The sequence below is a fragment of the Pteropus medius genome, unplaced genomic scaffold (genome assembly GCF_902729225.1).
Source record: "Pteropus medius unplaced genomic scaffold, Ma_sr-lr_union100, whole genome shotgun sequence".
NCBI classification, from domain to species: domain Eukaryota; kingdom Metazoa; phylum Chordata; class Mammalia; order Chiroptera; family Pteropodidae; genus Pteropus; species Pteropus medius.
The window spans coordinates 4,858,608-4,881,527 of record NW_024350927.1 but is presented as its reverse complement, the minus strand read 5'-3'; the positions used below and the strand labels follow the sequence as shown (position 1 = coordinate 4,881,527).

The following is a 22,920-nucleotide window of genomic DNA, read 5'->3' as shown; positions in this document are numbered from 1 at the left end:
AAAAGCCTCTCTTCTCTCCCCCGCCCCCAGATCTGCATAGGAGTAATGACAACGAGGCCCTTTGTAGACTTGACTTAGTACCTTCTTTTAGATTAATAAAATCTTTTTTGTTTTTCTATTATTGGTTACGCAAGAGATGGCAACGTGCATCTTGACTTATTACAGACTAATGCAAATTATCACTTTTACTACTTTCCTGATAATACTAGAATCTTAGAACACAGTTCACTGCATTTGTAACCAACCCTTCAGCCTTTTGCATTTTTGTGGCATGCATTTTAATTCTATATATACTTTAAACTCCAGAAAATATTACATTTTCATTTTGCCGAGTCAGTATCCATTTATATTTGCTCACATATTTACCTTTTCTGTTGCTCTTTATTACTTTCTACAATTTCATATTTCCCTCTTGGATCGTTTTCCTTATATCTGAGGAACTCTCTTCAGTATTTTTTTTTTTTTGATGCATGCTCTTCGGTGATATTCTCTATTTTTTTTTTTTTGCCTAGAAAAATCTTTATTTTACTTTTATTTTTGAAGTTTGTTTCTGCTGATATAGAATTATAAATTGGCAGTTATTTTCTTTTAATACTTTAAAGATGTCAATCCATATGCTCTGACTTCCATCATTTCTGTGGGAAAGTCAGGTGTCGATCTTTTTTGTTGCCCCTTTGAATGATTGTCTTTTTTTTCCCCTGTGGCTGCTTTTAAGATTTCTCTCTGTCTTTGGTTTCACCAGTCTTACTATGATTTATGTCAGTGTGATTTCCTTTATTCTGCTTCAGTTGCACAGAGCTTCTTGAATCTGTGTGTTGATAATATTCATCAGTTTAAGGAATTTCCTGGCTATTATCTCTTCAATGTTGCTTCTACCTCACTTTCTGTCCCTTTTCTTTTTAGGATTCTAATTACACAAATGTAAGCTCTTTTCATGGAATTTCATATGTTTTCAATACTCTGCTAGGTTTTTCTTTTCTATTTTTTCTTTCTATATTTTGGTTTAGATATTCCTGTTCACTGATCTGTCTTCTGTTGTATCTAATCTGCTGTTTATGTAGATAGCTCCTGGTCCTCCTCCAAGTATTGACAGCCCTCTGTAATCCACTTCCATCTTTCTCTCTCCATGTCCTCCTTTCCCCCAGCAAAGTCCAAGTTCTTTATGGGGGGACAGACCTTTTTGATTATGAGGTACGCAGAACCTTCAACAACGACATGCTCCTGGCCTTCATCAGCAGCAGCTGCATTGCCGCCCTCGTCTACATTCTCACCTCCTGCTCAGGTAGGGCCTCTCTGAAGGCCTTCTCTCCTCAGTGTGCTCCTATCTGGACAGAGCCTTCCTTCTCAAGAATGCCAGAAATAGTCTTGAGTCCACCATGTCAGAGCTGTTGGGGAGGGGTGCTCAGGAATCGCCTTCCAACCCCAGGCAGGTAGACTGAGGTCCAGAGGCAGGTTAGGCCTTACCTGAGGGTCCTCACTCTGAGGACCTCATGTAGTTTAACCTTTTGCCCTTTGACTGTCTTTTTTCTTGCTGGTAATCTTGTTTTGGGGCGTCTGGAGTATTGGACCCTCATTATAGATTATTCTGTAGTCTGTTTTACAGTCCCAGGTTAGCCACCCTTCTGTTCCTCAGTTTACTTTTCCAATGCCACCTTCTCATGTACCCTAGCTGCTTCTTACTACATAAACAGTAGGTACTCTCTATTGCCCAAGTGAATGAGAGAGTGGTAATATCTTCAAAAACAGAAAAGACATTTATTTATCCATGTAACATATATTAATTGGGTACCAACTATGTGCCGGATTCTCTGTGATATCAGGGATCCAGTGATAAACATCACAGACATACTTCCTACCCCTATGGAAACCTTGTCTACTGGGAAGACAGATGTTAAATACATATATAATGTTCGTAACTCCTTACTAGCCTTTGAGGTAAGTTATACAAACATGAGAGGCCATTAGCAATCTGCCTTACTCGGAGATGGCTTCCTCTACCACTTGGGCCTCTGGCCCAGCCCCTTCTCTGGGCATGGAGAACTGTGCTGGGCATGGATGGGGTGACAAAGGATGCTCCATGGTGAGGGGCGGGTGCGAGGCAGCACCTAGCTGGGGTCAGGGACACTGAAGGGTGTGCGTGTTCCACTGAGTCCCCCCATTGTATTCCCTGTCCCCTTGCCCCCTCCCCACCACCCAGTGTTCCTGTCCTTCTTTGGAATCGCCAGCATCGGTCTCAGCTGCCTGGTGGCACTCTTCCTGTACCACGTGGTCTTCGGTGTCCAGTACTTGGGCATCCTCAACGGGGTGGCTGCCTTCGTGATAGTGGGCATTGGTGAGTTGCCTCCATTGCCATAACAATGGACTTCCCATTTGAGAACACTGCCTTAGAAAGGATCTTCTTTCTGGATGTAAAGCTTGCCTTCTAGGAGGCTCCAAAAAGTCTCTCTCAGACCTCAGAGCCTGGGAGGGTGGTGAGGGGACAGCCTTTAGTACTCATGATTGGCAGATCCTTGGCTTATGGTAGGTAGAGCCCCCAAGGGATGGAAGGAGCAGGGAAGTATGCTGGATAGAGGTTAAGAATGGTGGGAAAAGTCTAGGAAAGGTGGAAAGCAGGCTAAGATTTGGAAGAAGGGGCCTAGTTCTGGGGATGGGATGGGGCCAAGGAGCATGGGACAGGGGTGGAGCTTGGATTTGGATTTAGAAGAAGAGGCCTAGTTCTGGTGGGTGGAGCCAGAGTCACATGGGTCCTTCCACACTGAGAAGCAGGACTCCTCCAGCCTGACATCTCAGGCAGCCTCTCAGGGTTGGTCCAGGCCCAGCCTGGGTCTGATCTTGGAGACAGCAGAGTGATCCTGAGCCTGCCCACACTCGCCCGGGACTCCCTCCTGTAGGTGTGGATGACGTCTTTGTGTTCATCAACACCTACCGCCAGGCTACACACCTGGAAGACCCACAGCTGCGGATGATCCACACCATCCAGACGGCAGGCAAGGCCACCTTCTTCACCTCCCTGACCACAGCCGCCGCCTATGCAGCTAATGTCTTCTCCCAGGTGGGAGACTGCCCTGTCCCCGTCCTGGCCTCTCCACTCCTCGCATACATACCTGGCCTTTGGTCTCTGCGCTTCCCTCCAGTCCCTTCTCTTGTGGCTACACAGCCTTTTCCTCAGGCGCTTGCTACGTCTCTAGGGTCCATTTTTGTTACTTATCACCATTACTAGAACTTAACAAATGGGAAAATTTAAATACAAATAGTATTTATTATTGATGCTCATTAATAGTAATCCAGCATCTGCCCTGAAGGGCATTTGGCAGTTTCAAAAGCTCTTTCACATTTAGTCCTCGTGACATACTTATGACAAAGGTATCTTTACATCCCTAGTTTCCTAACATAGAAACTGGGGCTGAGAGAGGGAAGGTGACTCCCCGAAGGTCACACAGTCTGTAGGTGGTGAATCCAACCACGTCTCCTGACCCCTGAGCTCTTTCCACCCACCTGCTTCATTCACAGTGCATTGTCAGCTCTCACACCGACGTCCCTCTCGCTGGCCCCGTGTTCCTTCAGGCCTGCGAGCTGGGCCCAGGGGAAGGATCTGAGTTGGCACCAGGTCCTTGGTGCTGACACAACCTGAAAGGTAGTGAGCCTGCCTGAGTCTTTAAGAGATTTTATGACCTGGGCTGAGTATCCCATCTAGAAACTAGTAGATGCTTTGTGATTAGCCAGGCCTTCCTAGAGAATCACATTTGAGAAACAGGCAGAGCTGGATTCAAATCCCACCTCTGCCATTTACTGGCTGTGTGACCTTAGGTAGGTCGTTTAACCTCTCTGAGCCTCACTTTCCTCATGTGCGGATTATTCAGGGACTGAAATGAGATGATGATTGTGAAAATGTTTCACAAACAGAGAAGACTTGGCTGATTGATGGCTACAGTTTTCTTCTGTCACCCCCTGTGCAGATCCTTGTGACACTTCTAAAGTACACTCATTGCTCTAAGGCCCCAGGCTCCTTGTTCCCATCACAGAACAGCATTCTCTCCCTTCCCCCTCACTAACACATGGCCTGGTCTAATGAGGTGTGTCTTCCTCTGTCCCCTAGTCATTCAGTAAGGACAGTTATTGAGCACTTCCTCCGTGCCAGTCACCATTCCAAGCATTGGGCTACAATATAGACAAGAGCCACCACTCCAGAGATGGGACACTTCCTCCTTTGTCATGCCACCTGGCACCAGTCCTTGCATTCTGGACCAGTGACTGGTTTCCTGGCAACCTGGGCCTCCTCATCCTGCCTCAGTCTGACAGTGGTCTGTGTCCTGAGTCCCTTTGGCTGCAGAGTCTGCGGGTTACCTGGGCTCCAAGCCTCACTATCCTCCCTCTACCTTGCCAGATCCCGGCCGTCCATGACTTTGGCCTGTTTATGTCTCTCATCGTATCTTGCTGCTGGCTGGCTGTGCTCTTCACCATGCCTGCTGCCCTGGGCATCTGGAGCCTTTACATGGCACCGCTAGAGGGCGCCTGCCAGACCAGGTGAGCTGGGCGGGCGGGGCGGGGGTGCCTGCCCTCCTCTCGCTGAGTATCCATAAGAGGCCCTCGTGATTCATTATTGAGCACCTTCTGTATGCCCAGTCCCTTGCTGGGCACGGCCAGGGAACAAGGGATGAAGAAGAGGATGCTGTTGGGTGGTTCGCATTTGTGACCACCTGCTGTGTGCCAGGAATTAGGCAAAGCACTTTTGTACCAGATCTTATTGCCACCCCCCAGCACCCTGAGAGCTGGCTTCTCTCATTCTGCCCATTTTACAGATGAGGAAACAAGGGCTTGGGGACATTGGGCAACTTTCTAAGGTCATCCATTTGGTAGGCAACAGAGCCAGGATTTAAACCCAAGAAAATCTGACTCTGTATCATATGCTCTTAGCTGCTGTGTTAAATATCCTCAGGATTCTTGTCATGGTGGAGAAACAATATTAGACATAGTGAGCCACTGGCAAATTTGACTGGGTCAGTCCAGCTTGTTCTGCTGGAATTTGAGGGGTCAGGATCTTGTGAGGTTGGGGAAGCGAGGGAGGAAGGGAGGGAGGGAAGAAGGGAGGAGGAGGAAGAGGAGAGGAGGAGAGAGAAGAAGGAGAGGGAGGGGGGAAGGGAGGGAGGGAGGGGTGGTTGCCAAATGGAATCTGACCTGGGTGGCTGCCTGGGCTTGGGAGTACCGAGGAATGTTGGAGAGTTTCTGGGCTTGGGGCAGGGCACACAAGGACAGGGATGTCAGGGGTCTGTGACAACGTCCACCTGACCACGGTGAGCCAAGGAGGGCTGGGAGGGGGACAGAAGCCAGCAAGGAGCTCAGACTTGGGCCTGGGACCGACTTCTCAGTTGTCTCACTCACACCGTCCCTTCGGGGCCGCCATGTGTGCTGGTACGGGTCAGGCACTGACCGCATGAGGGCACGCTGGCAGGGGCACTGCCATCTACGCTGTGGGCATTCACGGTTTTGTGACAGCAGCAAAATGTCTTGGGGAAGGGTGCCTTGTTCTAATCTCTCTAGAAACACCAAATAAGCTCCACCCTATCCCCACTTGGAGCAGTGGGTGCAGTGGTCTTCCTAGCCCTGGGCCCCAACCTCAGCATCTTCGCTTGGCAGCTGCGGGACCTTGGGCATATTACTCAATCTGTCTGCATCTCAGCTTCCTTTTCTGTAAGATGAGTGTAATTCCTGTGTAGGATTCCTGAGAGGTTTAAATGAGAGAATCCACATGGAGCTCATAGCTTGTGCCTGACACATAACATTCATTATGTTCGCCATGTACATTATTCTTGTCTCTAGGGTGAGCCTCGTCTCCCCCACATTCACTCCAGCCAAGGCCTCTGCCATGCTGCCTACACTCTCAGCCCAGCCCTGCTTACTCCTCCTCCTGGTGTCAGAGGCCTGGGGCCACATGACAACAGAGGCATGATTCTCCTCCTTGGTCACTTTGATATGTGGGGCACTACATGTTATCATCCCCTCTCCCTGGGTAATGGCCGCTGTCACCATTTGTCTTCTTAGAGGAATAGTGGCTCCTAGGGGCCCTGGGGGAGATGGCACTGGAAAGAAATCAGGAGCAGGCTTCTGGAAGTCTGCGATGAATGTCCTGTGTGAGATGTCAGCAGCAGCGTGAGATCTGGGTTCGTGTGGTAGCCTGGGCCTTGCCCTACCCTCCCCGGACATCCAGGACCCCTGGGGCTCATCCCTCCTCCCTCCTTTCTCCATAGCTGCCACCAGAAGTGTGGCCGGAAGAGCTCCCTGCATTTCCCCGGGGAAGTGTTTGCCACTCCTGAGCGGGCTGGGGGCAGCCCAGCCCAGGGTCCTCTGCCCTACCTGGATGATGACATCCCGTTGCTAAACGTGGACGAGGAGCCAGGTGAGAGGTGAAGGCCTGACCCTGGCAAGACCTAGGGCTGTCTCTGCCAGGGGAAGTAACTCTTGACAAGATGGTTTGAGGACAGGCTGGCCTGGGTCTGGGGGCTGGACAAAATGGCCTAGGGGATCCCCATCAAACATTTGGGCTTCTTTAGAGAGGGTGGAGACTGGGGTGGGCTTTGACTAGGGTCTGGGCTGGGCCTCTCACAGGCCACTGCTCTGCTCTGGCAGTGTCTCTGGAGCTGGGAGATGTGTCTCTGGTGTCTGTGCCCCCCGAGGGCCTGCAGCCCGCCCCCGACAGGGGCAGCCGGGGTCAGCTCATTGCCCAGCTGCAGGAGCTGCTGCACCACTGGGTCCTCTGGTCAGCCGTCAAGAGCCGCTGGGTGATTGTGGGTAAGTGGGCTCCCCACCCTCATTCCCTTCTGTCTTGCAGCTTCTACCCAGTGTCTGAACATGGTGGGGGTAGACTCCCTCAAAGAATGAGTAGGCATTGGGAGCTCACCCCATCCTGCAAACGAGCTAGAGATCAGAGACCTGGGTTGGCATCTCTCACTCACTCTGAGCCTCACTTCCTTCCTGTATGGAATGAATTTGGTCCCCAATAGCTTTTGTTTCTTGAGCACCTACTATGTGCCAGTCATCATGCTGGGCAGTAGGACAGAGCGCTTAATGTTTGGGCTCTGGAGTTAGGCCAGTTTGGCTGAGTCAAACTCCTAATTCCACCGTGTGCTAGCAGTGTGACCTTGGCTATGACCATCAGTCTGAGCCTCAGCTTCATAGCCTATGACTGAGAATAAGAATAAGGTCTATCTAATAGGCAGTCGAAAGGAATGCCACAGTGTATGTAAAGAACTAAGCCCAGTGCGTGGCACGCAGTAAGTGCTCAGTAAACATTAAGTGCTATTATTTTTATGATCACTGTTGACAGTATCTGGAGTTATGTACAAGCACATGGATATGCCAGCTCTTTATAAACTGTTAAGTGCTCTAAGATGGTGTTTGGTTCTTGTCCAGGAGTGTGAGCTTATAGCCTATAGTCTGATTCCCAAGTGACAAGCATAACAACCAACCCTTACCCTGGAGGGCCGATCTCTTGCAAGTTTCGCCCACAGGCTGCCATGCTGGGCCTCTGCCCACTCCTGCGGGGCCCTCTCCCCGCTGCTTTCCCCATAAAGGGAGCAGCTCTTTGCCAGGGCTCTAGAGGCATTGCCTGGGCCCCTGCCCTGCCTACTGTGGCACCCTTTCCTTGCAGGGCTCTTCGTCTCCATCCTCATCCTGTCTCTGGTGTTCGCCAGCCGGCTCCGCCCTGCCAGCCGGGCCCCCCTGCTCTTCCGGCCCGATACCAACATCCAGGTGCTGCTGGACCTCAAGTACAACCTGAGCGCTGAGGGCATTTCCTGTATCACCTGTTCAGGTGAGGGTTTCCAGCCAGGGATCCCCTACGGGTCACTGCTCTCTTTGGAGTCTAGGTGTCAAAGACTGCGTGCCTGAAAGATGCAAGACCCAGGCTCAGCGTTTCCACATTTCATTAAACAAATACTTACTGAATGTCAGCTGTGCTGGTGCTGGGGAGACTGCGGTGGGCAGGACAGGCTTCCCCGGGCTCAGGGAGTTTATGCTCCTGCTAGGGGCCAGCCATTGTAATAGCAGATCTGAGCTGCGATGGAGGAAAAATGGTGCCTGGGGAGCTCAGCATCATGGAGGGCTTCCTGGAGGAGGCGATGTCTAAGCTGAAACTCAAAGAATGGGAAGGAATTAACCAGGATGGGAGAGAGAGAAAGGAAGGCATTAGCCTGGCTGGGAGGGAGAGATGGTAGTGGCTGGGCCAGCGTGCTAATGGTGGCAGTGGAGACGGGAGGCATTTAGGAGGTAAAATCCATAGGACTTAACGACAGTGTGTGTCGTGGATGAGCAAGGGGTGAAATAAAGACGTCTCTTTGCCTTAGAGGTAGCCTGGGCCAGGCCCTCATTTTACAGAGGCGCCCAAGGTCAGGGTTGGGGTGGGAGAAGTCAGCCCAAGGTCATACAGCTTTACCAGGGCAGTTAGAAACCAAATGAGAAGATGTTCAGACGAGTACACCCAACTCCTGGGAAAAGATCCGCTGACTGCTGTAATTGCCTTCATCTAATTAGGGCGGTGTTCAGATTAACTTGGCCTTCCCCTTGGTAATGGCATTAGCCAAATGCATGATAATCAACTGCAGCTCAGAGAGGTGCCCAAAGAGCCCCTCCTAAATTGGAGTCAACCCCGGCCACATCCCTGGCTCCTCTCCCACCTGCTTGGGCATACAAATTATGCTCCATTATCACTTCTGCTACAAGGGCTTCTGCTATCACTCAGGGCCTGGGGACAAAAAGCCGCATCCACTCCCATTTCATGGATGGACAAACCCCAGGATGATCCTGAAGTTCCTGGGAACATCTGGAGAAGGGCCAGGCCCCCAGCCAGAGTCCAGGCCCCAGCCCCTTGTCTCTCTTAGCTCTCTGAACAGCCCCTTAAAGGGACGCCTTCAGACTGTAGCAAAAAGGGCTTCACCTGTAGAAGCAGACAAGACCATATCCTAATGGGGCTCTGCCTCTTGCTTTCTCGGCAGGTCACACAACCTCCCTTAACCTCTGCTTTCTTCCCTATCAAATGTGGTTAATAATAATGGCCTTCTAGGATTACTGTGAGGATTACATTTTTGAAGGTGTAAAATTTTTCTCATTAAGAAGCATAAACTCATCTGCAATGCTTGGACAAAACAGAAAAGTCTCCCATCACCTTTGCTACTTGGTAGCACTCCATTTCTAGTTGCTCCTGTCTACTGAGCATTTATCATGAGCTAAGTGCATAAGAAGTAGCATCCCATATGGTCCCCAGCCACCCTCTGGAGGTGTGGTCATTGCGTTTGACAGAAGAAGGGAATGAGGCCCAGCAAGTGTGAGTAGGGAAAGCTTCAAAGTGTCTCAGCAGGTGCCTTTTTCTTGCTTTAAGATTCCTGTAAATTCAGTATTTGATGGTTTTTTCAGTTCCATTTAATTTCTTTCAGACACCTGACATCCCCTCTCCCAAACTGAGGGCCCTGGGGACTATGCCCCTGGGGTCGTCACCAATCCCAGCCTCTGCCTTCCCCTGCCGGCCCCAGCCAGGGTGGCCTTGGTGTCCCTGACGTGGCCCGGGGGGTAGGTCTGTTCCAGGAGAAGCCCCACAGCCTGCAGAACAACGTCCGGACGTCCCTGGAGAAGAGGAAGCGAGGCTCAGGGGTCTCTTGGGCCAGCCGGCTCGAGGCCACACCACAGGGTAGGTGGGGACTGCGACCTGGCTGGGGAGGGGGTGTCGGGAGCCCTGTGAGGAGAGCAGATTAAATTCTCTTGTGAGAACCAGAGCCTGTGCTCTGGGTCACTATGGAGGGGTTGGGTGCGGGGTGAACTCAGGGTCCTGTCCCACAAGCTCTCCCCAGCCGGAACTGTGGGTTCCCCTCCTGCCACCACTCCAGCCCAGCCTGTGGTGCCCCATGAACCTGCCCTATGCACCAAAGGCATCCTGAGTGGGAGAGGACAAGGCTCCTAAATACTGAGGCCTCCATCAGAGGTGGGGCGCTGGGACACGTATAGGGCAATTCTGTATGACCACTGTCACCCCATCTGTGCCCACCATTGCCACTACCAGCACCAGCCCCACTGTTCATATTGTGCTCCCATCTTTGGCACCACTGCCACTGCCTAGTCCATGCCGACACATCTTCACTGTGACTTCCACCATTGCTGTCACACCCTCCTCCCGTGCTGCCACCGGAAACTGGCAGCCGTCATCATGTTCTCTGCTAGCCATGCCGCCACACCTTCCTGGTGACCACTGCTTCCCTCACCACCCATGCAGCCACCCCACCCTGGTGACGACTGTTTTCCCCACCGCCCATGCCACCACTCCATCCTGGCGTCGCCCACTACCAAGGTCAGGCAGGGCTCAGCTCCCCACTCAGCAGAGAGTAGACTGCTCCAGGGTCAGGGGAAGCCAGTTGAGGTGACTGGCCACCCCATCCATCCCTCGTTTGTCCCCACAGACTCTCCAGGCACCGTGTACATCTCCAAGGTGAAGAATAAAGGCCACCTGGCTATCTACAGGTTCTCCCTCAACGCCAGCCCGCCTGCTCCTTGGCAGCTAGTGTCCCCTGGGGACGGGGAAGTACCCTCCTTCCAGGTGAGCCCGGGCTGTTGAGAAGCGAGCTGCCACTACCAGGGGAGGGGGCCCTCAATGCCACACTGGTGGCCACTTAGGGAAGGGGAGGCCGGGTCTGTGAGGCTGGAGCTGCTGCAGACAGATGAGGACCCTTTCCTACCATTAGCCAGGGCCGTGACGGGACCTGCAGAGTGGTGATGAGAGCATGGGCTTCTGAGTCAGCCAGACCTGGGTTCGAGTTCTGGCTCTGCTGTTTATAATCTGTGTGTCTTTGGGCAAATTACTTAATCTCTCTGAGCCTCAGTTTCCTCGTCTGTGAAATGGGGGTATAAGAAGCACCAGCCGGGGTTGGAGGTACATGATGGAAGAAGGCCTGTGTGTTCCATAACATCTGGAACAGTAAATGCTCAAAAAATGGTAGCCATGAGTTAGATGGTTGTTCTTAGCAGCTGTTCCAGCACCCCAGAAAAGAGCCTCTGAGGGCCAATACAGGCTTCCAGTTTTTCCCTCGCAGGAATCGTTTGTTTCTTTAACATGTTATACCCTCCAGGGTGACACTTACATGAGGAGTTTGAGGCGTTTCCTGACTTTGAGCCTTTGAATTGCTATCCCTGGTGCCTAGAAAGCTTTCCTTCCAGCCTAATGCGTGCTGACTCCTCATTCGGGTCTCAGCATAAATGTCACCTCCCCATAGAGCCATGTCCTAAGCGTCCCTCTCAGTTTGCCCTCCTCTTCCCCTGCCCATTTATCCTGTGTCTTATCATCCTGATTGTTTCGTTCATAGCCCTTAAAGGAATCTGAAGCCCTTGTAATTGGCAGCCCGGCTTGCTTACTGCTATATCTTCATTGCCCAGCTTGGGGCCTGGCATGGATGAGATGTTCAGTTGAAGGAAAGACTGAGGCTCAGAGAGGGAGGGAAGGATTTGCCTGACCTTCCAACTCAAACCCAGGCCTCCTGAGCCTCTGCCCAGAGCTCTATCCCTCAATCTGGGGGCTATGACAGGGTGGGACACGCTGAGGAGGGAGGGGATAGAGCCTGAGGCCGGGCCCAGGCCAAAGCAGCCTCCCAGAGTCACGTGTCTTGTCTCTGTCGATCCACTGCTTAGGTATATAGAGCGCCTTTTGGTAACTTCACCAAGAAGCTGACCGCTTGTATGTCTACAGTAGGGCTGCTCCAGGCGGCGAGCCCCTCCCGCAAATGGATGGTGACGACCTTGGCCTGTGATACCAAGCGGGGCTGGAAGTTTGACTTCAACTTCTACGTGGCCGCCAAGGAGCAGCAGCACACCCGGTAACAGAGCCTTGCAGATAAGCCCATTTGCAACAGCACGGCCGCCCTTCCCTCCCTTGCTCCCTTGAGGCCAGCAGGCACCTTTAAGAAACCCGTGTCCACTTCCACACTTCTGTTTAGATATTTCTCTGCCCAGGACAGGGGAGTGGGGAACACTGGCAAAGATGCTGGTCCATGATCTGCCACTCTCTCTGGGTGACAGTGGCCACTTCACTGTCCCTCAGCATGCCAAGCAGTTCGGATAGCAGAGCCTCTGCATTTGCTGTTCCCTCTGCCTAGAATGCCCCTTCCCAGCTCCTCGTGTGGTTGACTTCTCACGATTCGGGTCTCTGCCCAGCCGTCTCCTCCTGGGAAAGGCTTTGCCTGACAGAGCTCCCGCCCCCATTTAAAATACCCGCTCCAGGTCTCTTCCTGCGTCACCTCATTGCTCTCTTTCTGGCCCCGTCCACACCTGGAATCGTACTGACCTACTGGCTCATTACCTGTCTTCCCTCAGGAACACGGACACATCCCGCAGTGAGCACTGTGACTATTATTCCACACTGTGTCCCAAGCACCTGGCACAGTGTCTGACACATAGTGGGTGCTCTGTAAACACTTGCTGAATGAATGAATGAGTGCACTCTGCCCTTCCTCTCCAAGGCTCTTGTCCACTCTCAATGTATATAATTAATTCGGAAAATATTTAATGTCCCTCCCCTCAGACTGTAAGGTGACAAGAGACATGGTTGTGTTTACCTACCCTGTGCTGTGCTCAGGCCCTGCCTAGTGCCTGGCATGATATAAGCGCTCCAAAAAAATACTGTACTCTGTGCCTCAGGGGCTCTCTGGGCCAGCCGGGGCCGTCTCTTCCCGTTTTGTCCCCTGATACAGGCCAGGGCCCTCCATTCACTCATCCGCCGGGGCCATGGTAGCCGAGGATCTTCTCTCTCATCTGTTCATTCATTTCGCAAACATTGAGCACCGACTGTGTGCCAGCATGGTGCCAGTGCTGGGCATACAGTGGTAAACAAGACAGATGTGCTGCTGCCCTTGGGGCGACTAGCAGGAGACAGCAGCTAACAAGCGAAGCACAGCGTCATTACAAATTTCGATACAAGCTCTGACAGAAAGAGCCAGGCTGCCATGGTCTACGGAACAGCAGTGGCGGGCCCCGCACTGGAGACACATGGAGCTATGGTCTCTGACGCGGCCTGCCTTCGGGACATCTAGCACCCACATGAGGCTGACCTCCACTTGGGGCAGAAGGGTGTGGCATGGAGACAGGGGGATGACCAAGATGGGCTCACTTAGCCCTTTTAGCCTGGCCTACCTTGGCTCAGGGTTGGAGGGGTCCCTCTGCTTTCCCCAAACTGAGCCCAGGGCTGGGCTCGCTCTGCACATACACAGCAGTGACTGGGGTCCGGTTTCCTGGATGATCTTAGAACACTCTAGAAGGAACCTTGAGCTCTATTAGTGGTGAGCAAGCTGAACGTAGCAGCCTTTCTTCAAACAGAAACTCGAGTCTCTACAACTGTTCGGGTTGAGGTGGGGCTGGGAGGGTGGGTGGTGGGGAGTGGATAGCAGCGAGATGCTTCTGAAACAGGGCCCCCCAAGGCTGGCCTTGGGGCCCCTCTGTGAATTCTTTCACCCCCTGGAGGGCAGTTTGGAAACTGCTGGTCTCCTCCAACCCTCATGCCACAGGTGGGGAGACAGACGCATTTAGGGGAGGGGCCTTGAGCAGGCCCTTTCAGTGGCCCTGGACTTAAATGAGCCTCCAAACCCCAGCCCCCAACCAGAGACCAAACCCCTGTGCTGGTGGAGCCCCGATCTGTCCCCTGAATATGGCCACACTTGCCTCACCCCCCAGGATGCCCCTGGCCTTCCTGGCCTCAGTCCCGGCCTCCCTTGCCTCCGCAGGAAACTGTACTTTGCGCAGTCCCACAAGCCACCCTTCCACGGGCGCGTGTGCGTGGCACCTCCTGGCTGCCTGCTCAGCTCCAGCCCCGACGGGCCAACCAAAGGCTTCTTCTTCGTGCCCAATGAGAAAGGTGCGTGCGGGGAGGTTACGACGGGGTCTGGGGGGCCGGGCCCACCCCCGGTACAACTATGACTCCCTCTGCAGGGCCCAGGGCCCGCCTCTCGGCCACCTTTGGCTTCAACCCCTGCGTGAACACAGGCTGTGGGAAACCGGCAGTGCGGCCGCTGGTGGACACGGGGGCCATGGTCTTCGTGGTCTTCGGCATTGTCGGCATCAACCGCACGCGGCAGGTGGACAACCACGTCATTGGAGACCCGGTACGTGGGCCCACTTTGAGTAGAGCCAAAGGGCCGACTAAGCACGCTTGCAAACAACTACCAGCCTGGGGCTACCTTCCCAGCCCCCCACATGCTTTTGCCAGGCCTGACAGGACCCCCACAGGCCCCTGGGTATCATTTCTCTTGAGGGTTGAACAGGGTTCAGCTTTTAGAATCACCGGTAAATCCGAGTACATCTGGGGGCCTGAGCTGCCTACCCCTCACCACTGGGGGCTGGAATGGAAGTGAACACACAGGCGTGTAAAACCACCTGCCCTTCCTGCTGCAGGGGGCCCTCGCAGTGTGCCTCAGCTGTGGTACCCCCTCCCTGCATGTTCTCCTTGCTGTACGTGTTTGTATCCTACGCTGGGCTCAAGTGTTTGAAGGGAGAGGATCTGATGGAGCCATGACCGGGTGTGTGATGGGTGCCTGGTGCGTAGTGGGTGCTGAGCGTGTGGTAGGAAGGACTGAACGTGGGCACCGAACGCCAGCCTGGAGAAGTCGGTCCGGCTGGGAGTCCAGGATCATACGCGAAGCAGTTCGGGAGCCAGGTGGAGTGGGAGATTTTTCAAGACCAGACCGGTAGCCCATAGGTGTTGAGGGGAGGGATGGGAGGCCAGGAAGTGACTAGGCGGACACTGGAGAACAGGTAGGATTTGGCTGCGCAGAGGGAGAGGAGAAGGCAGGAAGCTCGGGTGAGAATGTTGTGAGTTAATCCAAGGAGGCGAGATGAAGGGGGCCTGGGCGGGGCGGGCAGCGAGGGAGCAGAAGGTACGACTGGGGCAGGCAGGGCAGGCTTAGGTGGGGACCAAGGGTGACATGCAGGGTTCCAGCGTGATGGCAGCAATGGCAGCAGGGAGCTGCCGGAGGTTCCACCTCGGGCAGGACCCAGGACTGAGTTCCCGACTCACTGAGTGGTCTACGCTGGCTTGTGTCTCCTTGGGAAAGGGCAGCGTCGTCTATGACAGCAGCTTTGACCTCTTCAAAGAAATTGGGCACTTGTGTCGCCTCTGCAAGGCCATCGCTGGGAACTCGGAGCTGGTGAAGCCAGGCGGGGCCCAGTGCCTGCCCTCAGGTGTGTGTGGGGGCTAGTTCCTCAGAGGGAGGAGGGCCCGGGGGCATTGGTGTCCAAGGGTGGACAGCCCCGAGGACACTCATGCCTGGCACATGGGTATCTACAGACACATGTCTGCTTGAATGTCCACACCAGGGCAGGGAGTACGTGAACATTCACGTGTCTTCAAGAGAGTGGGCTCATGCGTGAATGTGCATTGGCCCAGAGGTACCCGTGTGTAAGGACGCGTGCAGTGTGTATAAGCACACCTGCAGGAGTAGCTTTTCCAAAGTTGGGAGCAGGTGCTGGCCCGCAGGTGACCGGGGTGATGTCATGCCAGGGCTCTCCCTGAGGGCACAAGACATCATTCTCCACCCTGATGGCAGATAGATGTTGTCGGTTCCCAATGACATTGCCGAATTAACACATACTTTTTGTTAATTTTATTAAATGTGTTGGGGTGACATTGGTTTACACCTGGCAGGTTGGGGGGAGGGCGTGTGCCTCCCACACTCACAGACGGTTGAGTACATGTGCACGGTGGGGTGGGGCGGGGAAGGCCCAGGCCCCACCCCGACCCACCTCTCTCCTCCTCCCTGCAGGCTACAGCATCTCCTCCTTCCTGCAGATGTTACACCCTGAGTGCAAGGAGCTGCCTGAGCCCAACCTGCTCCCAGGGCAGCTGTCACATGGGGCTGTGGGTGTCAAGGAGGGCCGAGTGCAGTGGATCTCCATGGCCTTCGAGTCGGTGAGCCCCTGGTGGTCTTGACAGGCACAGTGCAGAGTGCCTCATGCATGTCACCTCTGATCCCTGGTCCTCGTCCCAGATTGGTGGGGTTGCTCTTCAGAGGTGGATACAAAGCCCAGAAAGGTGAAACTGGTTGTCTAAGGTCACATGGTTAGTGAGTATCAGCATCAAGAGTTAAGCCAGCCATCTGATGCAGAGCTCTGCCTTTGTCCCATGCGGGCTGCCAGCCAGCTCCCACCACTTTCCGTCCCCACCAGCCCCGAGTCCGTGTCATTTTGCAGCCTCTGGGCTGCAGGGTCAGGCTGTGGTGTTGCTTGTAAAAGTACAGGATGCTCCTCTTTGCCACTGGGGGGCCAGGAAGTAGACCATAGACCCCGGTGCTGAGCCCCCCACCAGCTGGGTTTTAAAGCCAGGGGACCGGCCATCCCACACCTGGTGTCTTCCTCTCTCACCTTGACACTACCAGGGCCCCGCCTTTGCACACATACGCACACCCTTGACCTGGGCATCTGCAGGCCTCGCGGCCCTGGCACTTCGCTCTGTGAGGTTGGCCACGTCTGCCCCTGCTGCCTCCGTGCTGAGACCCAGGGTCCAGTCCTGCCCTGACCCGGTGTGCTCTGTGTCCTTGAGCAAATCAGTTGTCCCATCTGGCCTCAAGTTCCGCCTCTGAAGAACAGGGTCGCAGATCCCCGCCTTCCCTCTGACAGCCATTGAGAAGCAGCAACGAGGTCACGTGAGGGCGTCGGAGAATGAGAGAAACAATGACCAGGGTATAAGCGGGAGCTGATTCTGTTTGCCGGCCCCCAGCCCTGCTTTCCTTCCCGCCATGTGCGCCACACGCTGCACAGGCAACCAGACCTCCAGCCACCAACAAAAAAGGGTACAGAGATCCTCCCAGCCCGAAGGAGCCCCAGGCTAATGCAGACACCAGTTCCAAGCCCAGAATGTTTTTTTTTTTTAATTGAGGTAAAATATACATGATAAATTGACTATCTTAACCATTTTGAAGTATATAGATCAGTAATAAGTACATTCACATCGTTGTGTAGCCTTCACCACCATCCATCTCTTAACTTTTCATCTTCCCAAACTGAAACTGTGCGCACTGAACACTAACTCCCCATTCCCCTCCCCCAGCCCCGGTAGCCACCATTCTCCTTTCTGTCTCTCTGAATTCGACAACTCTAGGTGCCTCATATAAGGGGAATCATACAGTTTTTGTCTCTTTGTGTCTGGCTCATTTCACTGAGCATAATGTCCTCCAGGTCCATCCATGTTGTAGCATGTGATGGGATTTCCTTCTCTTTTAAAGCTGAAGCCACAGACAGTTGCAGAGAGGAGGGAGCCCCTGCTCAGACTCCTCCGCAGGATGTCACCTCCAAGCCGGCCCCCACCAACACTCAGACCCACACGTACACGCAGATGCATTGTGACCGGTTTGTGCTCAGGGAGAGCAGGATTGGGCCACATACACGGAAATTCCAGGACACAATGAGTGCCTGTCTCGTCACCATTCCCTGAAGAGCTCTTCTAGCTGGCCACTGTGACCCAGACATACCATTCCTTCCTGGACCCACAGTCCAGCCAGGAGATGGGCGGGTTGTTGGGCAGACACAAGAAACTGATTCACAGGCCAGAGTTTGGATCCCCTCCTGCTCAGGGGCATCTGGCCACATTGTCTGATCCTGCATTTGGCCACCCGAAAAGTTAATAGGTTTCTCTCAGTACGCTTCTTGCAGAGCCCAGAGGATACCCATGTTGGGCTATCAAGGAAGGCTTCCTGGAAGAGGCAGAACCTTAGCAAGCCTTGAAGGATGAGTGGGAGCTGGCTTGCAGGCAGAGGGAACAGCACGTGCAGAGAGGGTGGGACATGAGAGTGTGGGGGTCTCTGGGAGTTGAAGATGGTTCTGTTAGGAAGGGACAGGGACTTTGGAACTTGCTACCTCTATAAGAATCACATGTGCTTACCCCAGAGGCTGTTGGGAGGGCGCGTCTTAGCCTGACTCACCCTTCCTCCCCCACCCCCCACACACCACACTCCGTTTGCAGGTGGCCAAGGACTGGCTGCATCTGTCCCAGAAGAAACCAGCCACAGCCTGGGAAGGGCGAGTGGGCCACAGCCACCTGCCCGCCTCACTGGCTCATGTCCCCCACAGACCACGTACAAGGGCAAGTCCTCCTTCCAGACCCACTCGGACTATCTGCGCTGGGAGAGCTTCCTGCAGCAGCAGCTGCACACGTTCCCAGAGGGCTCCGCCCTGCGCCGAGGCTTCCAGACCTGCGAGCACTGGAAGCAGATCTTCATGGAGATCATAGGTGAGCAGCAGCCCGGCCCCTCACCCCGGGGGTCCCGGTGGGGCAGACGGTGGCAGCGGGGTGGCAGCGGGGGATGGGGAGGTAACCAGGGCAGGAAGGGCCTGGTGCGGCCTGTCTGAACCACATTGTCATCTTCTCAATCCTGGCCAAGAGCCGTGGAGAAACCGGAATGACCCAGTAGCTGGGAACATCAAGCAGCGCTGGCATTTGGGTCCCCTTCTGCTTGGGGGCAACTGGCCACATTCTCTGATTCTGAATTTGGCCACCTGAAAAGAAACAGTAATGACCATTATGGCAGCTCAATGTCATTAGGAGCCCTTCTCGGTGCCAGGCCCTGTGCTGAGGACCTGACCTGTGTTATCTTTTTAAACTCCAAATAGGACTTTTGGGGTAGGTACTGTTATCGCCCCATTTTACAGGTGAAGAAACGGAGGCTCAGAGAAGTCAAGTGGCTTTCTCAGAGTGGTACAGCTAGCTGTGACTGTGCCCATCTTTGCGACGTCAGTGATCTCTGAACCGTGGGGGTGAGGGGAGGTAGTGGGCACCCCTCCCACACAGCCCAGCTGAGGACCCTCTCCCCTCATCTTGCAGGGGTGCAGAGCGCCCTGTACGGCCTGGCCCTCTCCTTGCTCATCTGTGTGGCTGCAGTGGCCGTGTTCACCACCCACGTGCTGCTCCTGCTACCCGTTCTACTGAGTATCTTGGGTATGTGGTCGAGGGCCGGGGTCCTGCAATGGGCAGGGGTCCTGCTGGAGGCCTCCTGTCAGCAGGTGTCTCTCAAACCTTAACTGACCCATCTCCTCGGTGAAGGCTTCCTGACCACCCCACCCCACCCCCAGCAAAATGCCCCTTTGCTCAGTGCTGTCTGGATGGCAGTCATTCATGCCCCACAAGCCTTTGCTCCCCGAGGTGAGCCAGACATTGCTGAGTATAGCTTGCTGTCCAGTGACGTGTTGCTGTACCTGCCCCATCCCCCAGTTCTCTCTGGCCCTGTCCTTCCTGCCACCAGAGGTGGGGGCTCTACTCCAAACTTTACCCCATTCCCCAGGGGCCCTCTGATTTGCCCAGCATCCCTCCAAGACTGTGTGGGTGGGGCCAGGTCTGAGCTGCCTCTCTGCTCTCCCCTGCCCCCTGCAGGCATCGTCTGCCTCGTGGTGACCATCATGTACTGGAGTGGCTGGGAGATGGGCGCCGTGGAAGCCATCTCCCTGTCCATCCTCGTTGGCTCCTCCGTGGATTACTGCGTCCATCTGGTCGAGGGCTACCTGCTGGCTGGAGAGAACCTGCCCCCTCACCAAGCTGAGGTGAGTGCCTTGCCTGCAATGCCCATCTCAGTGAATTTCCTTCCACCGCAGTGCAGCTGAGGGACCCCCAAGGACAGTTGGACACCCCCAATGCCCGAACCCCAACCACGATGTGTTCTAGGAGCTGTGGTTTTGGGGGCTGATCTCCTAGGCGGCCTCAGGTCCCGAGGCAGCTCCACCAAAGCAGTGCCGTGGGCCCTGGGAAGGTCCACTCCCCCAGCTTCCGTCTCCCTAAGTGAGCATGAGGGGTTGGGCCAGGCGATGTCCAAGGGCCCTTCCTGGCTCTCTGAGTCTGGGTCTCATTCTCCAGCCTGGGAAACAGGGCTGGGCCCTTCCTTCGTGGCCCCGACGCCCCCAACTGGCCCACTGGCCCTCTGTGGCTTAGTGAGGACGTGCCCATGACTCAGGGCCAAAACCAGCTCTGGGTCTTATAAAATTTGGGGTTTTTTTAAATTTGGAATTATATTGGTGTGAAAACATTCATAAATATGTAAATTAAATTATTTATACATTTAGCTGTTTTTGGTCAAAAGAAGGAAATCAGTTCCAATCAGGGCTCCCATTTACAAGAGCCTACCAGGAAGATCAAAAGCATCCTGGTCGTCATAGCAACATTTAACACACCCCCACTGTGTGCTGTCTGCTACTGCAGGGGAACCATTTAATCTTCACACCAACCCTGTGAAGTAGGTGCTATAATTATCCCATTGATGGAGGCAGAATTGGGGGCCTCCCAGGGCAGGGCTAGCCTTGGGCAGGGGTTCCATGTTTAGCCAGGGTCCGAGCCCCCATCCCAAGGCCTGGGCAGGGTGGGATCCCGCTGTTCCGTCAGGTCCCCTGGCCCCAGTTTCCGCTCCGCCCCACACCCAGGACGCCCACTCGCAGCGCCAGTGGCGGACGCTGGAGGCCGTGCGGCACGTGGGAGTGGCCATCGTCTCCAGCGCTCTCACCACGGTCATCGCCACGGTGCCCCTCTTCTTCTGCATCATCGCCCCATTTGCCAAGTTCGGCAAAATCGTCGCACTCAACACGGGCGTCTCCATCCTGTACACGCTCACGGTCAGCACGGCCCTGCTCGGCATCATGGCGCCCAGCTCCTTCACCCGGACTAGGACTTCCTTCCTCAAGGCCCTGGGTGCGGTGCTCCTGGCGGGGGCCCTGGGGCTGGGGGCCTGCCTGGTGCTCCTCAGGAGTGGCTATAAGATCCCCCTGCCCAATGGGACCTCCCTATAGCCTTGGCACCGGGTCCCGACTTGCTCGCTCTGGTCCAGCGGGTGGGGACGAGACGCTTGTTCTCTGACCTCAGAGCCACTTGGTTTCCCTGCTCAGCTCCAACTAGTTTTGTTCCCAGGACCAGGCCGGAAGGTGCCCGGCGGCCTAGTGTCAGAGCTGACGCCCGACTGTGTGGCCCACACTGTCTTCACCACAATGCCAAGCCAGAGCTGGATGGTGAAGCCGGCTGCCACCCCACCCCACCGGGCTGCTGGCAGCCACACTGGGCTGCCCCCGACAGCATAAGAGGACAGCCCTCCTCCCACGCCCAGTCACCACGAGGTCAGGTTATTTTCTAGAGCGTCTCTCACTGCCTCCGTGCTCACAGCATCTTTCCAATGTGGGTGTTGCACGGCCCCCATTCAACAGGTGTGAAGACCGAGGCACAGGAGGCAAAGTGACTGACCTGTTGCTGGGTCAGTGGCAGAGCCAGAGCTACTTCCCGAGCCCCATGCTTCCCTTGGGGACTTTGCAGGAAGAGCAAGCACACTGGGTTCAAGGGCAGGGGTCTCACACCCCTGCTCCTCCTCCCTTCCCCTTCAGCTTTACCACAGCCAGTACCGGGTGGCCCCATAGTCCTCCTCAGGCCTTTTGATCCTGACCTGGAAGGACAAAGGGACCAGCCTGGGGTTCTGCATGTCCTACCCTCAGCCCCAGCTTCAAGGGCCCCTTCTAAGACCCTCTCCGGGGGCTGCGGGGCCCCAGCACAGCCGTCCTCACAGAGCCCTCATCACCCCCACCTGATCCTGGGGGAGGAACTTGGGGGACAGGGCCAGCCCCTGGGAGGAGAGCTGGCCACGCCTGCTGCCTGCTCACAGCAGATGGTCCCTATTAAAGTAAAATGAAACTGCAGACCGTCGCCATTGACGCGCATTTTAAGCACCGCTGGCTTTATTATATTCTTAAAATTGAATAAGTAAGTGTTCGCATGCTGCCCAACCAGATCCTGGCCCAAAGAGAGGGGCTGGCCTGGAAGGAGACGGAGGTGAGGAGGAGGGTGCCCGACCCGCTGGGGTCCAGGGCCGCAGAGTGCTCTGCCAGCCCAGAGCGAGGTTGGCGGCCTCGGGTAGCACTGTGCATTAATGCAGGAGTGGGGCTCGCTAGATGCTCCTTTCTCTAAGAGGCTCATCTGGCTCCTCGGTTGGGACATTTTTGCATGCTGTTGGTGGGCCTGCCGTTGTGCCGGGCACTGACCTTTATCCGTGGAGCAGACATTGCCCCCCTGGGCTTTAGGAAGCTGGACACAGACTAAGCTGGGACTGAGCCCTGAGGGTGGGGAAAGATGCCATCGAGGGTGGTCTCCGGGTCAGCTCACCTGGCCATCTGTAAATATTAACTGGGGGCTGGGGATGCAAGACAGACGTGCAACACCATGCCCCCTGCCTAGTGCATGCCTGGCACCAAGGAGGTGCTCAGTATTTCTTGAGGGAATGTCAGACTTTTAGACCCACCATCTGTGATGGAAACAGACACCAAACAAGCAGTTAGTGGTCCTCGTCGACACATAGAGCTGACTGTGCCAGACGCTCTTCTCGGGGATTGCATTAGTCCGCTAGGGCAGCTATAATGGAGTGCCACAAACTGGGTGGCTTATAACAACAGAAATTCGTGCCCTCACAGTTCTGGAGGCTGGAAGTCCAAAATCAAGGTGTTAGCAGGGTTGGTTCCTTCTGGAGGTTCTGAGGGAGAATATTCCACACTTCTCTCCTGATTCCTGGTGACAGCTGGCATCCTCGGTCTGCCTTGGCTTGTAGACCCATCGCTCCAATCTCTGCCTCCACCTTCACGCACCCCTTTTCCCTGTGCGGTTCACGTCGCCTTCCCTCTCATAAGGACACCAGTCACATTGGTTTAGCGCCCACCCTAATGACCTCGTCTTAACTAGATCATCTGTAAAGACCCTATTTTCAAATAAGCTCACATTCACAGGTACCAGGGTTCAACATATCTTTTGAGGGGACACAATTCAACCCAAACGGTGTTCAATGTGGGTCAGCTCATTCATTAACTTCAAGGAGTAGGTGCCATCATACCTATTTTACACACGGGAGAACCAAGGCTCCAAGAAATTGACTCGCTTGAGTCACTCGTGAAGGTGGAGCC

General features: G+C 54.5%; 1 protein-coding gene across 1 annotated transcript in view; it reads left to right on the top strand.

Annotated features, from left to right (window-relative positions):
* The window catches only part of DISP3 (dispatched RND transporter family member 3), a 57,143-nt gene extending 35,474 nt beyond the window's left edge, over positions 1-21,669 (top strand). Inside the window, exons 4-21 of the mRNA XM_039842029.1 lie at positions 1,066-1,282; positions 2,198-2,332; positions 2,892-3,052; positions 4,385-4,524; positions 6,246-6,394; positions 6,625-6,786; positions 7,646-7,807; positions 9,563-9,676; positions 10,440-10,576; positions 11,662-11,846; positions 13,746-13,876; positions 13,951-14,123; positions 15,072-15,198; positions 15,780-15,925; positions 18,082-18,241; positions 18,833-18,946; positions 19,379-19,545; positions 20,416-21,669. Coding sequence (XP_039697963.1) covers positions 1,066-1,282; positions 2,198-2,332; positions 2,892-3,052; positions 4,385-4,524; positions 6,246-6,394; positions 6,625-6,786; positions 7,646-7,807; positions 9,563-9,676; positions 10,440-10,576; positions 11,662-11,846; positions 13,746-13,876; positions 13,951-14,123; positions 15,072-15,198; positions 15,780-15,925; positions 18,082-18,241; positions 18,833-18,946; positions 19,379-19,545; positions 20,416-20,778 — 2,943 coding nt within the window. The 3' untranslated portion in view covers positions 20,779-21,669. The remainder of the gene's footprint in view (positions 1-1,065; positions 1,283-2,197; positions 2,333-2,891; positions 3,053-4,384; positions 4,525-6,245; positions 6,395-6,624; positions 6,787-7,645; positions 7,808-9,562; positions 9,677-10,439; positions 10,577-11,661; positions 11,847-13,745; positions 13,877-13,950; positions 14,124-15,071; positions 15,199-15,779; positions 15,926-18,081; positions 18,242-18,832; positions 18,947-19,378; positions 19,546-20,415) is intronic.
* The last annotated feature ends 1,251 nt before the right edge of the window (positions 21,670-22,920 follow it).